The following is a 16,915-nucleotide window of genomic DNA, read 5'->3' on the forward strand; positions in this document are numbered from 1 at the left end:
TCAGATTTCTTATCTCCAAAATTTATCAAAATATACAAATGATTCCTATCAAATGTTAAATGACAAACAACATTGAAATATGTCCTTCTAAAATGACATAAAAACATTGAAAAAAATACAGATGCTAGTTGTTTATACCTACAATTGTTTATACTTACAGTTTACACATGCATCAAAATGAAAGGGGTTGTCCACTACTAGGACAACCCCTTCTGATTCCACGTTTCCCCCAAGTAAAATTAAAAAAGCCTATACTCACTTCCATGGCTGGTGCGATTCTAGCAGTGCTGGGGCTCTCGTTCCCAGGGCTCACATAACATCCAATCAATGAACAACAGAAATATGTGGTCCTTCACCAATGGGGAATACCTTGTCAGGTGCTTCAGAGAGATGAATCAGGTCAGATACTCTGTGTACCGCTGGCAAGGGGTGCATGCTAATAATCAGAGGAAAGTCCAATACTGTGTCCACGAATAGAAGAAGAAACCCGCACTGACCATAGCCTTGCATAAAAGTCCAATTTATTGAGAATGGTGGGCTAAAAACGTGCGGGAGAGAAGCTAGGTGCAGTCACTTCAGGGGACGAAGGCCGTTGCGCGCTACCTACGCTTTTTACGGGTCCATTCACGTGACATCCAATCAATGCTGACTTCTCTTTCCCCATCTTCGGACACAGGAACAATCAACTGGAAGTTAAGGGCAGCCACAGCTCTCACTTCCTGTGATGATTAACTCCTTTGTCCAAGGGTGTTGAGAGAGAAGCAAGTGCTGATTGGACGCAGGGCTCATGTGACGTCATGTGAGCCCTGGGAACGTGAATCCCGGCACCACTGGAACCTCGTCAGCCATAAAGGGGAGTATAGGCTTTTTTATTTTACCTGCTGGAAACATGTAGAATCACAAATGGTTGTTCTAGTAGTGGACAACTGCTTTAAATCTTCCATTACACAAGGGATCAAGATACTTATGTCCACTGATATATGTGAACTTGTATGAATGTGACAGAATGTTCCCTCTGCTGCATCGGCACTTTGGAATCATTAATAATAATACTTTAATTTTACATTTTAGGACTATTTATCCTGCACTTATAGTGGCTGGAATAAATACCAATATACAATTTCTATTCACTTCAATAGTCATTGTTCAGCCACACCTGTGAATAAAATTGCATTGGTGTTGATGGTTGGAGGAGTAAGTGCATGAAGAACAGCAGTGCTGTTGTCTGCAAGATTGTCTGCAAGAATGACATTTTTCATGGGGACATTAGAGGTGGGTGTTTGCGTGTTAAATTGGATATCATCACATTGAGTTTGAGATGCAATGCACAAAAAGTGGAAACATTTGTTTTTATTCTTCAAACAATATCATGTAATGAGTTCCAACACTATATAAATTAGCCATGATTTCAGACGTATCAGATATACATTTTTGAAATTGCTCATGACCTTATAAAATAGACATATCTGTCAACCTGGCGTTTACAGTACTGTGCAAATGTTTTAGGCAGGTGTGGAAACAATTTAAAAGTAAGGATGCTTTCAGAAATCGAAGCGTTAATAGTTTATTTTTCTCAACAAAACACAAAGTGAATGAACAAAAGAGAAATTTAAATTAAATCCATATATTGGTTGTGACTGCACTTTGCTTTCAAAAGAGCATCAAAGCATCAATTCTTCTAGGCACACTTTCATGCCATGTTTTGAAGGAATTTAGCAGGAAGTTTGTTCCGAACATTTTGGAGAACTTACCAAAGATCTCCAGTGGATCTAGGATTAAGCTAATCCTTCGGCATTAAGGACACCATAAATCTTGAAAAAAATCCCAACTTCATTTGCTAAAATGCAGCTAAAACTTGCAAGGAACCTCCACCATGCTTGCCTACAGACACTCATTATTGTACCACTCTCAAGCCCTTTGGCAAACAAACTGTTTGGCTGATATAGCCAAATATTTCACATTTTGATTCTTCAGTCTAAAACACCTACTGCCACTTTTATGTATTCCAATTTCTATGTTTTTGTGCATAGTTGAGACACTTGGCATTGTTTCCAAGTTGAAGATATGGTTATAGATGCCTCCGAACAGTAGATGCAGGTAGCTGGGTAACACTGCCTGCTAACAGTTCTGAGTTAATGGCACTGTTGGACACCTTCCAATTTCAAAGTAAGCACAATGTCTTTTTTGTTTGCTGACCCAAGTTTCCCATTTTTTGGTGTCCTCAATGCTGAGAATTATATACAAACATGAGGAAAGCATCTGATTGGCGCCAAAAAAACCCCCAAACATACAACCATTGTCATATAGAGGAATTTTCAGAGTAAAAAAACCCAAAAAACTGTCAGTGCCGGCTCCCTGTTCCCTGCACTCTTAGCCACAGTACACATCGGGTTACTTACCCGATGTGTACTCCAGCTACGTGTGCAGGGAGCAGGAGCCGGCACTGACAGCTGAGAGCGGCGGACGCTGTTAACGAAGGTAAATATCGGGTAACCAAGGAAAGGGCTTCTTGGTTACCCGATATTTACATTGGTTACCAGCGTCCGCAGAAGCCGGCTCCTGCTGCCTGCACATTTAGTTGTTGCTCTGCCGCTGTCACACACAGCGATGTGTGCTTCACAGCGGGAGAGCAACAACTAAAAAATGGTCCAGGACATTCAGCAACAACCAGCGACCTCACATCAGGGGCCAGGTTGTTGCTGGATGTCACACACAGCAACATCGCTAGCAAGTTGTGCCTCAGCAGCGATGTTGCTAGCGATGTTGCTTAGTGTGACGGTACCTTATGGTTAGTTTATAAAGATGTTTGGAACAACCTCCCTAACGAGTTCTTTTAAAAACTGTCTACAAGTGTAACTAGAAGAATTGATGCTTTTATGCTGTATTGAAAACAACATTTTTTTTCTCACCTGCCTAAAAGTTTTGCACAATACTGTATGTGCCCATTTGTACCTGTACTGAGAAATAAAAATTAAAAAAATATCATCTCATCTGTGAAAATTGTTACATCTCTCAATTTTGACTTTTTCATGGTGCTTTTACTGGCAATGATATTGGGCTACAGTGCCAATTACATACCCAATACTAGAGCATATTGGTTCAGATGAGATTTTAATTTAGCATACATTGAGGTTTAATTACTAATATTAGGATACCACCATGTGTAGCATCCAACAAAGTACACATCTGCCAATGCAGCTGAACTGTACCAGTACTTTATAATATTGCACCTGTTGACCCTATACCAAAAAGACACTGATGCCATTCTGCACATTCTCTTGACCTATCACTAATCATTGTCAGAAGGGGCAGCTTACACCATACTGACAGTTGAGAATGGTAATGTACAATTATCAATTTATTCACAGAATTCAAGAAATACATTTTTATGAGTAAACATATTTCTAATACAAAATGTCTTGGTCAATAATATGTTCACGTCCCTGTAGAGAGTACATATTCTATTTATAATTTCTTACTAGATTTCTCAGTGCACTGTAAGGTCTATATACATGCAATGACTTCTTTAGACTAAAGCTATCTCATCTATGCATTTTATACTGCACTGTGCACTTCATTTTGGTCCCAGATGGGTTTTCAGAAGTATAGAATGGTCCTATCTCCAATATTATAATAATTTGCATTTCTGCATATGAATTATATCTTATGTATCCTCTCAGTAAGGAATAATCCTACTATCCTTAAGGCCCCGTCACACTAAGCAACATCGCTAGCAACATCGCTGCTAACGAACAACTTTTGTGACGTTGCTAGCGATGTTGCTGTGTGTGACATCCAGCAACAACCCGGCCCCTGCTGTGAGGTCGTTGGTTGTTGCTGAATGTCCTGGGCCATTTTTTAGTTGTTGCTGTCCTGCTGTGAAGCACAGATCGCTGTGTGTGACAGCGAGACAGCAACAACTAAATGTGCAGGCAGCAGGAGCCGGCTTCTGCAGAGGCTGGTAACCAATGTAAACATCGGGTAACCAAGAAGCCCTGTCCTTGGTTACCCGATATTTACCTTCGATACCAGCCTCCGCCGCTCTCACTGCCTGTGCTGCCGGCTCCTGCTCTGTGCACATGTAGCTAGCTGCAGGACACATCGGGTTAATTAACCTGATGTGTGCTGTAAGTAGGAGAGCAGGGAGCCAGCGCTCAGTGTGCGCTGCTCCCTGCTCTGTGCACATTTAGCTGCAGCATACATCGGGTAATTAACCCGATGTGTGCTGTAGCTAGGAGAGCAAGGAGCCAGCGCTAAGCATTGTGCGCTGCTCCCTGCTCTGTGCACATGTAGCTGCAGCACACATCGGGTAATTAACCCGATGTGTGCTGTACTAGGAGAGCAGGGAGCCAGCGCTCAGTGTGCGCTGCTCCCTGCTCTCTGCACGTGTAGCTCCGTGCAGTGGTAACCAAGGTAAATATCGGGTTGGTTACCGATATTTACCTTAGTTACCAAGCGCAGCATCTTCCACGCGGCGCTGGGGGCTGGTCACTGGTTGCTGGTGAGCTCACCAGCAACTCGTGTAGCCACGCTCCAGCGATCCCTGCCAGGTCAGGTTGCTGGTGGGATCGCTGGAGCGTCGCAGTGTGACATCTCACCAGCAACCTCCTAGCAACTTACCAGCGATCACTATCGTTGTTGGGATCGCTGGTAAGTTGCTTAGTGTGACGGTACCTTTATATTTCAAGCATATCTACACTGCTTTACAAGTTCACTATATTAGGAATGGACAAGCCCAAATAGGGTCTTATCTGTGAAGACTCAGGAGAAACAATACAGGACAAATAGCTTGCTTACCTGGAGGGGTTTTGGGACCACCACAGCAGCCCCCACAGAGTGAAGTGTAGAAATTTGAGATGAAGTCTTAAAAGCCGTGCTGCTGTCCACAAGGAGAATGCTGATGCTTGAAAGGGTAATTTTATTCAACGCGTTTTGGAGTTGAAATATTCACAATTACATACAGCACATCAAAGGGGTATACTGTGTATAGTGAATCAGGTTTTCAAAAAATAGCGTGCAGGAGATGTCCGTTGGAACAGCTAATAGTTTCACCGACATCATTGATCTATCACAGCTATTAAAACTCTTTCCTATCCCAATTAATTCTTCTGATACTACAGTGGGTATATCCTCTACAATAAATCAATTCTGTCGGTCCCCTATAAATTTCATACTCATTCTTACACATTGTATCTTTTTCTTCTCGTTTTCTGTCTAGATAATTCAACATTTCTCATCACTCCCACATGTAATTTCACAATTGAGTCAAGGTCTAGCAAATAGCATGTCATTGATTTACACCCCTTCAGCACAAGTTCTAGTGCCATCACTCAACCTATAGACATACTCAATTTTTATAATTTTTCTTTTTATGTTCAAACAATTTATTGTACAATGTAAATCACATCCTCCTGTAGCATTTTTATCATGTTTTGCAATTAATTTATGTAGTATAATGTTTGCAGTGATCAGTTGTTCCAATGGGGAGCTCCTGTGCGCTCTTTTTTGAAAACCTGTTTACCTGTATATACCCCCTTGATGTGCTGTATGTAATTGTGAATATCCTGATGAAGGAGTTTTCAACTCCGAAACGTGTTGAATAAAATCACTTTTTCAAGCACCAGCATTCTCCTTATGGACAGCAGCACAGCTTTTAACCCTTCATTTCCAGTTTCTACTGCTTTGCAATTTATTATGCAAATTGAATTTACATGTCATAAAGATTTATTTTTTTGTTTTTCAAATAAACTCACTGATCATATTGTGTCTCAGGGCTCTTTTGATCAGTGAAATCAATCCAAAACACTTGTGCTAATTAGTTTGCTAAATGAGAAGCCTAATTAAAGAAAAACTACATTAGAAGGACATTCCACATTATTACACAGGCCACAAATTTCAAGCAATGTAGAAAGAAAACGATCTCACTTCTGCCAAACGCCTTGAACAAAGTATGAAAACATTAGATGTTTCACAAAAACTTAAGCATGATCATCATACTGTGAAGACATTTGTGGCTGAAACACAGTACGGACGGCTTCATGCAGATAAAGGCATAATGAGGAAGGTTTCTACCAGACAAATCCATCAGATTAACAAGTAGCTGCTAAAATACAATTACAAAGCAGCAAACAGCTATTTGAATCTGCTAGTGCCCCCGCAGTCACATGAACCTAAAGATGTGGGATCCTCCAGAGGTTGCATTTGTGCATAAAAGTAGTATTCAGCCACTCCTAAATAATGCTCACAAGAAGAATCAGTTACAGTGGGTCCAGAAATACAAAACGATTAAAATAGTCTTCTTTACTGATGAGTGCCATGCAACACTGTATGATTCGGATAGCTGGAGTAGGGGTGGTTGGTGGATGGCCACCATGTCTCAACAAGACATGTGGCATAAGTGAGGATGTGGCAGAGTCATTTTTTGGCCCAGAATCATGGGGAGACTGCTGGTAGGCCCTATTAGGGTATCTGAAGGTGTGAAAATGACATCTGAAAAGTATATAAAGTTTCTGACTACTTTCTTCCATGATACAAAGAACTGTGCCATCCATAACAAAATCATCTTCATGCAGATTAATGCTGCAAATAACACCTCTGTTACCTCTGAGTCATTGGCTGCTATGTGCATAAGAGAGAAACGTATACTTTGGCCACTAACCTCCCCTGACCTCAGCCCTATTGAGAACCTTTGGAGTATTGTCAAGCAAAAGATTGATGAGGGTTAGAGGCTGTTCACATCAAAACAGCAGCTCTGGGAGATTCCTCTGACAGAGCTCCTATGCTAACCTATAACTTAACCTAAGATTTTTTTGATTGGAAAAGCTTTTGATTTCAGTATACGTGACCTCTTAATGCTGCAAGCTCAACAATGACCATTTTCAATTCTTTATACCCTATATTATGTTGTAAACTCTCTTGTGCATAATAATTTGGAACAGTGCATTATGAATGTTATCATTGCCAAGTTTATCCAATAATATTTGATTTATACGCTAATGGTTGATGATTTGAACATTATCCTGACTCATTTACATCAGCCTTTTAGGAAAATCACAGAACAAAAGCATTTACATAATGATTTGGAAAGCATTGTATTTACTAGTCACCTAGTGTCAGAAAATACTATTAACCTGTAAATATGGGGTTAATCTTCACGTTAATAGGGTCCTGAAGCTGTGCAGCCACCGTACTGAAAGCTTGGATGCCGGGAGGTAATAATATTTAATAATCCCAGCAATCTCGGGCTTTCAATTATAGAGGCACGGCTTCATTCACCGCTCTGTATGCAGTAAGCAGCAGATGTAACCACACCCACGGCACTGACTGACAGCCGCCTCTGCATGTCTGTGCAAATAAAGGAATGCACCAAAATGTGCTACTTTACTGCACCAACTGCTGAGCCGAGTGCCAAAAATGATCCCATCAAAAATAGTAGGATCAGTTCTAACAACAGTAGTGTTTCTAAAACTGCGGCTATATCATTGGAGTCCAAATGGAAAGCAAGAATAAGTTACTTGAAGTGTTGGAAGCAGTGCGTGGTGAGGCTGTGGAAAGGCTCTGGATATTGATGGTAGAGTGAGGTGCAGGTAGGACTGGTCCTAAAGAGGAGAAGAATATAACGTATAGTCAGTATAACCAGATTATATATACTACAGATGTATTTTATTAGTCATACATAAAAAAGCACCGCTATCTATAAACAGACATTTCCCTTATTAAAAAAATCGAAAAATGTAATTAAAAATTCATTTTAAATCAACTAGGGCTTATGTAAGATTCAATTTTCCCCATACCTCGTCTTCTTTGTTTAAATGAATCACCTCTAAACTGGATGTAATCCAACTTGGAACGTTCTCATTTTTAATAAGTAGGTTTAACAGTAATTGGCATGTGCCAGTCCGATCTGGCAGAGTCACATTCCTACAATCTACTGGAAAATTGAAAACTTTGCCTTTCATACAGAAAAAGATCCCTTCGCCAGCTAGGTGAAAGTACCCAAAGCCTGGCAAAGTCCCTTATATTTTACATATATATTTATGAGTATAATTGGTCGTTGTTTTATAGAAGCCGGTTTGCATGCGACATTTAATAGCTATTTTTTAGTGGAGAGGGGAGTAGTATATTTGTAATACTGCTTTTAATATCCTGTCGTTGAAAAAGCCTAATCCACCCTGCATATAAGGTTGCTTAGATGATAAAATTCAATGAAAAATAAGCTCTATAGCCAAAAGGTCAAGTTTAATGGAGTCTGTATGTGATCCTAGTGATAAGATGATAATTACTTGGATAAAAGACCCATTGTGGACAGGTAAGGCACATAAAGTCATTCACAGTCATAGCCATTGAATTTATTTAACGCACATTTCTACCTTTAGAGGGTTATACTCATATAATAAAATTATCCCCTATATGTAGGACAATGAGAAAAGAGCACTGACGCTCCATTTTTATGCAATGGGTTATAGGGTCCACTCAGGGCCGGCTCCAGGTTTTTGTGGGCCCTGGGCGAAAGAGTCTCAGTGGGCCCCATCCACACATAGACATGCACAGATACATACACATACAGGCATATGTATGCATACTTATTTAAAGAGATATTCACAAAAACACAAATAGACATAAATCTAGACACAGTCATATACTCTGACATGCATAGATACACATCATACATGCTCACACACACACACACACACACACACACACACACATTATTTTTATATATTTATCCTGTATATATATATTTCTAATATTAGGAAGTCGGCAACAGCCTCATTCACCTCCCGGCTTGTCTAACAGACATGGCCGCACATAGAGCACACTAACACTGCTGTATATACATCACAAGAGAGGCTGGGGACAAACACAATACTGGGGGGAATACATATTACTGAGGAAAGGGGTATAGAGCTCTAGAGGAGGTCAGTGACTGAGGTGGAGGGGGGCAGCTGTGAGGTGGGGGGGTGACATGCAGCTCTGGGTGTATACAGCTCTGGGGTGGGGGGGGACATACAGCACCTGGGTGGAGGGAACATACAGCTCTGAGGGGGTATACAGCACCTGGGTGGAGGGGACATACAACTCTGGGGGTATAGTAGTATGCAGCCCCCATATTGTGTTATGAAGCCCCCATTGTCCTCCATATAGTATTATGTAGCCCCCATATGCACTATGCAGCCCCCATATAGCACAATGCAGACCCAGATAGCATTAGGCACCTTCATGTAGTATACAGCCCACATATAGCACAATGCAAACCCAGATAGCAATAGGCACCCTCATGTAGTACACAGCCCCTAAATACCACAGTGCAGAGCCAGATAGCATTTGGTATCCTCATTAGTACACAGACCTATATAGTACAGTGCAGACCCAGACAGCACAGTGCAGAGCCAGATAGCATTAGGCACCCTCATGTAGCATACAGCTTGTATATAGCATAGCCTGTATATAGCACACTGCAGAGCCAGATAGCAGTAGGCACCCTCATGTAGAATACAGTGATTAAAACGCAGTGGCGTAACTAGAGTTTGATGGGCCCTGGTGCAAAATTTGGACCGGGGCCCCCCTCCACGTACACCGACACTTAGGGTGCGGGATAATGACACTGACACTCGGGGTACAGGATAATGATGCTGACACTTGGCTCTTACCCTCAGCTCCCAGGTTTCCCATGATCTGAAATCCCTCTATCAGTACCCAGCTTTCCCATGTTCTGATATCCATCTTGTCCTCAGCACCCAGCTTCCCCATGCTCTGCTATACATCTTTCCCTCAGCACCCAGCTTTCCCATAACAGAGTAAAGCTGGGTGCTGAGAGATGTATAGCAGAGCATGGGAAAGCTGGGTGCTGAGAGATGTATAGCAGAGCATGGGAAAGCTGGGTGCTGAGAGATGTATAGCAGAGCATGAGAAAGCTGAGTGCTGAGAGAAGATGTATAGCAGAGCATGGGAAAGCTGGGTGCTGAGGGAAAGAGCCTTTTTCTCTCAGCACAAAACATTCCCATCCCATACTTATATCTTTGTCCTCCTTGTATATAGATCTCCAAATACTATAATGGCCCCCACATAGCCTTCCGTATAATATAAAGGGTCCCACATAACCCGTCATATATTATAATGCACCTCCATAGTTCTCCATGTATTATAATTCACCCCATAGTACTCCATATATTATACTGCACCACAGTCCTCCATGTTTTATAACGCACACCCATAGTCCATGTGTAAGGTAGCCTCCATATTTCTCCATTTATTATAATGTAGCCCCCATAGTCCTATATGTATTATAATGTAGCGCCATAAATCATCATATTGTATTATGCAGCCCCATACTCCTCCATGTATAATGCACCCCTAGTCCATGTATAAGGTGTCCTTCATGTTTATTATGCAGTCCCATAGACCTCCATGTATCATGCAGCCAGGCCTCTCCAGGCCTCCATGTGTCATGCAGCCAGCAAAATAAAAAACAAGTACCTCTCTTCTCCTTCCGACCCCTGCGACTGCGGTAGTTATGCCCCTGCCCCCATATGTCATACACCCTGCACCCCCATATCACACACACTACACCCCCATATCTCACACACCCTGCTTCCCATACAGCCTGCACCCCCATATCACACACTACACCCCCATATCTCATACAGCCTACACCTCCAGATCACACACAATACACCCCCATATCACACACACCCTGCCCACATATCGCACCCTGCCTGTACCCCAACTTACCCCTCTCAAACACTCTGCACCCCTTCACATGCTTCTGTCACAGTCTGCAGCCCTCATATGCCCCTCACCCTGCAGCCCCCTCCCCCTCATGTCCCCTCTTTTCTTATTACCAGTCATCATGTGTCCACATCTCCTTCAGGATTCAGTATCTTGCTTTCTGCCCGGCATCATGTGTCTCCTCCCACACAATCACATGGGCGTGACGTCATCGCAGGTCCTGCAGGATGGAGATTCCGTCTTCTGTGCAGGTCAGGACTAGCACTCCTGCAGCTCAGAAACGGCTGGTGGCCTCTCCAGGTCAGGGGCCCCTCTACTGACACTGGGCTCCCCTGACTCACAGGCCGGCCACTACACAGCGGCACTACACATAGGGGCCCAGCAGCCGGCTCTGCAGAGCGGCTGCCGGGCCCCTATGTGTACTAGTGCCGCTGTGTAGTGGCCGGCCTGTGAGTCAGGGGAGCCCAGTGTCAGTAGAGGGGCGGCTCACTTCTCCTCGTTCGCCCGCTGATCCGGTCTCCTCGGCGTGTCCATTGCTGTCGCTGACCTCTCAACAGGCGCGCAGTGATGACGTCACCGCGATCCTCTGCAGAGCTGTCAGAACGCCGATGTCACAGCGGGGAGAATGATAAGAGAGGGAGCGCGCCGCTCACTCTCTCATCATTGCTCTCACTTGTATCGGCACCTGCGATGCCGATGCAATTGAAAGCGCGATCCTCGGCGGGGGCGGTGACAGCGCGGCCACCGGGCCTCCCTGAGTAGCGGTGCGCCACTCCTGCCACGGCGAGTGGGCCCCCCGGCAGCTCAGGGCCCCGGCATTTGACCGGGTTTGCCGGGTGCTGGCGCCGGCCCTGGGTCCACTATTGAAACCTGTCCCCTGATGAAGCCTGACCACGTCTTAGAGGAAAACATGGTGAGACTTTGGTTTTGGTAATGTAAGGAAGTGGACTGTTGCTGTTGCATTCCTTTCCCTGCATACACTAATCGTGTTACTGTCATTTTATGTGAATTGTGTCCTGCACCTTTGTGAATTATGTGCTATGTGATGTATTAAAATGTTTTCCTGTATGCACTGTTATGCACTGTTTCATAAGTGAATTGAGTTCTGCCCAACAACAAACAGTGAGCAGGGTCAGAGACAGTTAAGTGTTGGGACTAGCCCATAATGGGAGGGGTTAGCTCACAGGGAGAGAGACAATGTCCATATAGAAAGTTACTGAAGATCCAGTGTGACAGGAGCAGATGTATAGTCTGAAGGTCGTCAAGGCCCCATACAGTGGATGATCTGTAGAAGTAGAATAGAGAAAGGAGACCGGAGCAGAGATAGCATGATCTTGAAGTGCTGATTAAGACTCAGAACGTGAGATGAAACTAGTACATGAACAGAGTTGACTTTCCCAAGCGGAGTGTCAACCAGTGTCCGAGAGCACAAGGCTCTAGTCTAGCACTACTGGCTACCACATTACCACCTCCTCTACGAGGAGAAGAGATGTTGATTATGAAGCGTCAGGGAGCACAAGGCTCTACTCTGGCAATTGTGACATGACCCCTTGCCCCCTCCTCTACAAGGTGATTGGAGAAACAGAAAGGAAGTGGGACTGTCATGGATTGGACTGTGGTGTTAGACTTGGTTGTGCTGGGACTTACAGAACCAGTAAGATCGGGAACAATCCAGATGGAGCTGAGAATGTGCCTGAAAATGTGTTGCAAAACTGAGATGACCTGGTATATATGTGCCCGCTATCAGGTGTATAAAGGCCGCTTTACACGCTGCAATCTCGCTAGTGAGATCGCTAGCGTGCGTACCCGCCCTCATCGTTTGTGCATCATGGGCACATCGCTGCCCGTGGCGCACAAAATCGCTCGGACCCGTCACACTACTTACCTGCCTAGCGACGTCGCTGTAACCAGCGAACCACCTCCTTTCTAAGGGGGCGGTTCGTACGGCGTCACAGCGACGTCACTAAGCGGCCGCCCAATAGCAGAGGAGGGGCGGAGATGAGTGGCCAGAACATCACACCCACCTCCTCCCTTCCTTATTGCCGGCGGCCGCAGGTAAGGTGAGGTTTCTTGTTCCTGCGGTGTCACACATAGGGATGTGTGCTGCCGCAGGAACGACGAACAACATCGTACCTGCAGCTGCAACGATATTTGGGAATAGGGGAACATGTCAACGATTAACGATTTTGCACGATTTTGCGACCTTTTTTGATCGCACGTAGGTGTCACACGCAACGACATCGCTAAAGCGGCCGGATGTGTGTCACGAATTCTGTGACCCCCAACGACATCGCTTTAGCAATGTCGCTGCAAGTAAAATGGCTTTTAGAATAGGATAACATTAGAGTATTGCATCCAATGCAAGAGCATCATATGCAATATGCTAATTACACTTAGCTCAAACTCTGCTGTGAGCGTGAGCAGAGTGTCGTGATCCGATTCTCTCACATGCAAGAAACGGATCACAGGTGCGGTGAAGAGGGAGAGCTTAATCTCTCCATCTTCTCCATTGCCTGTCTCTGCATATATCGGACTGCAATTGGATGTCATTCGAGTGAAGTCTGATGTTTCACATGCACCCAAAGACTTATATGGGTGCGCGTGACCAAATACAGCATGCTGCAATATTTTTCTCATGCCGATACAGCATGAATAACATCAAAGAACATTGGTCAAGGTGCAATGCAAAATTTTCTCCCATTGCACTGCTCTGTATTTTACACCAATGTGAGTGTACCCTTAAGTTAGTGATGAAGAGCTCTACAGTAATGTACTGTTATTAAAAATGAACTGGTGGTCGCCTTGTGAGAATTAGTCATCATTCGGTACTCGCCAGCCAACGTCAACATACTTCCCACACGACACAAGTCCACACACCCAGGCAAGACCATGTCTTCAATGTAGCATGTCCAAGCTTCTGGAGTCAATCCCTTGCTCACTACAGCAGCATACTATTAGTCGTCTCTTTGGGGAAACTAGTCATCATCTGGTCCCGGCAAGCTGAAGTCAATGACAACATGTGGCCTGCTGGCCACATGACACTAGTCCACAGACACAGAGAGGACCATGTCTTTTATGCAGCCTGCTGGGTCGTTTGAAGTCAATTCCTCACCCACGACTACTGCCCCGCACCACTCTACACTTGGCGTAGTCAGCAGGATCAAACATTGCCAACGGAAGATCCAAGTGTTGCAGGGAAGGTCAATGTTACCTTGAAGACAGCAACCATTGCATTGTCGAAGAGGGCGCTGAGCATAGGTTCTAAGCACCACCAAAAGAGAACTCCACCTATCGTGGTCATTGGAGAAGCAGAAGGGCATGAAGCGCTTTACTGCCCTTGAGAAGCTATGCCCATAGGAGGGACTGCCATGCCTGGAAATGCCAGCATGTGTTGACAAGTGTTCGCCCCATTGGAGGAAGTGGAAGGAGTAGGTCTGCCTAACACAGGATGATAGCAAGTAACAGGTGGAGACTTGGGAGAAACGGGATGGACAGTCAAAAGAGACACCACCCTGTTGGAGGTGGAGCTGTGAAAACGGCCGCCAAGAAGTACATAAGATGGTGTAATTTTGTGAGAGAAAGTCAGAGTCAAAGAGTGAGTGGATCTGTAGAACAAAGTAACAGAAGTCTGAAAGGTACATAACCAGGACCAATCTGAAATCGCGGCTGAGCTGGATCCTTCACTTCTGGGAGCCAAAGGGGATGGAGAGAATATGGAGATGACTTGTTCTGCAGGCTAGGATGGAGCCTGTCTCAGATCTTTGGAAAACAGTGAGTCAACGTATAGACTGCGCACCCCAGACAGAATTTCCTGAGAACTGAGGATCTCCTGAGACTAGATGTGGCAACTCTTTTATGATTTGAAGGGTCTGGACTGGTTGTAGAAGAAGAAGGTAGGAGCCAGTGCTCAAGACCGAGAGCAGCTGGAAGGCCATTAGCTAAATTTTACCAGGTGTTATCCTCCAGCAGGGAACTCATCTGGTATGATCCACAATCCACACTGAGCTTGTGGGTTATCCAAGTAGATAAGACAGGACACTGGATTTTCAAAGAACAAAAAATGGTGGATTTGAGATGCCAGAATTAGCAGCAACTCACATTGAGCAGGCGAGTGACCTTTCTGAAAAATGGGAGGTCCTCATGAATAGAGTTGAGCGCGGTTCGTGGTTCGTGGTTCTCCAGTTCTAGGCTCGAGTGATTTTGGGGCCTGTTCTAGATCGAACTAGAACTCGAGCTTTTTGCAAAAGCTCGATAGTTCTAGAAACGTTCGAGAACGGTTCTAGCAGCAAAAAACCAGCTAAATCATAGCTTGGTTTCTGCTGTAATAGTGTAAGTCACTCTGTGAATCACACTATTATGACATTTCAGTGTATAGTGTGCGTGAACAGCGCCTTCAGATCACTGCTGTTTCTATAATGGCGATCGCCATTTTTTTTTTTTTTTCTTGTCTTCCTTCCCTAAGCGCGCGCGTCTTGTGGGGCGGGCCAGCATGTCAGCCAATCCCAGACACACACACAGCTAAGTGGACTTTGAGCCAGAGAAGCAACGGCATGTGTGATAGGATGTCCATGTCACATGTCCCTGCATTATAAAAACGGACATTTTCTTCCAGGACGCCATTATCTGCCTTCTGCGTCTTTGGTGTCAGACATCACTGTCGCAGCTCCGTCCTCCTGAGTCCTATCGCCGATACAGCTGTATGCGCTGCATACACAGCGTTAGACAGCTTAGGGAGAGCACTTTATAGCAGTCCTTTTAAGGGCTCAAACCGGCAGGGTCAGAGCCATAGGTGACAAGTCCTGCAAACAGCAACAGCGTCTGTGTAGCCAAGGTCAGGGATTTCCTCCCTGCATTTCACCATTAGGAGGGAATAGAAAGGCAGGCTTCCATTCCTCTACCCAGAGCACCACAATCCTGCCACTGTACCCTCTTGTCCTCTGCACACTCCAACTCATTATAACTAAGCCATTATACTAGCAAACACTCAGTGTACCTAGTGGCATCCTATACGTGGCTATTGGACTTCGCTATAGTCCCACTAGTGCAAAGACATTTGCAGAGCACGTCTGCCTGCATTGCACACTCCAACTTTTTTAAACGAAGCAATTTTACTAGCAAACACTCAGTGTACCTAGTGGCATCCTATACGTGGCTATTGGACTTTGCTATAGTCCCACTAGTGCAAAGACATTTGCAGAGCACGTCTGCCTGCATTGCACACTCCAACTTTTTTAAACTAAGCCATTATACTAGCAAACACTCAGTGTACCTAGTGGCATCCTAAACGTGGCTATTGGACTTTGCTATAGTCCCACTAGTGCAAAGACATTTGCAGAGCACGTCTGCCTGCATTGCAGACTCCAACTCTTTTTAACTAAGCCATTATACTAGCAAACAGTCAGTGTACCTAGTGGCATCCTAAACGTGGCTATTGTACTTTTGTCTATTCACACTATTGTAAACATATTTGCAGCACGTCTGCCTGCATTGCACACTCAAACTTTTTTAAACTCAGCCATTATACTAGCAAACACTCAGTGTACCTAGTGGCATCCTAAACGTGGCTATTGTACTTTTGTCTATTCACACTATTGTAAACATATTTGCAGCACGTCTGCCTGCATTGCACACTCCAACTCTTTTTAACTAAGCCATTATACTAGCAAACAGTCAGTGTATCTAGTGGCATCCTAAACGTGGCTATTGTACTTTTGTCTAGTCACACTATTGCAAAGATATTTGCAGCACGTCTGCCTGCATTGCACACTCAAACTTTTTTAAACTCAGCCATTATACTAGCAAACACTCAGTGTACCTAGTGGCATCCTAAACGTGGCTATTGTACTTTTGTCTATTCACACTATTGTAAACATATTTGCAGCACGTCTGCCTGCATTGCACACTCAAACTTTTTTAAACTCAGCCATTATACTAGCAAACACTCAGTGTACCTAGTGGCATCCTAAACGTGGCTATTGTACTTTTGTCTATTCACACTATTGTAAACATATTTGCAGCACGTCTGCCTGCATTGCACACTCAAACTTTTTTAAACTCAGCCATTATACTAGCAAACACTCATTGTACCTATTGGCATCCTAAACGTGGCTATTGTACTTTTGTCTATTCACACTATTGTAAACATATTTGCATCACGTCTGCCTGCATTGCACACTCCAACTCTTTT

At 44.2% G+C, this 16,915-nt stretch overlaps 1 protein-coding gene across 5 annotated transcripts in view; it reads right to left on the reverse strand.

Annotated features, from left to right (window-relative positions):
- The window catches only part of PTPRC (protein tyrosine phosphatase receptor type C), a 297,791-nt gene that overhangs the window by 140,164 nt on the left and 140,712 nt on the right, over positions 1-16,915 (reverse strand). For 2 of the 5 annotated variants that reach the window (XM_075322138.1, XM_075322137.1), the window contains exon 4: positions 7,515-7,598. The exons of the other annotated variants lie outside the window; for them this stretch is intronic. In XM_075322138.1, the coding sequence (XP_075178253.1) occupies positions 7,515-7,598 (84 nt within the window). The remainder of the gene's footprint in view (positions 1-7,514; positions 7,599-16,915) is intronic. 5 annotated transcript variants of the gene reach the window in all.

This window comes from Anomaloglossus baeobatrachus, chromosome 8 (genome assembly GCF_048569485.1).
Source record: "Anomaloglossus baeobatrachus isolate aAnoBae1 chromosome 8, aAnoBae1.hap1, whole genome shotgun sequence".
Classification (NCBI taxonomy): Eukaryota; Metazoa; Chordata; class Amphibia; order Anura; family Aromobatidae; genus Anomaloglossus; species Anomaloglossus baeobatrachus.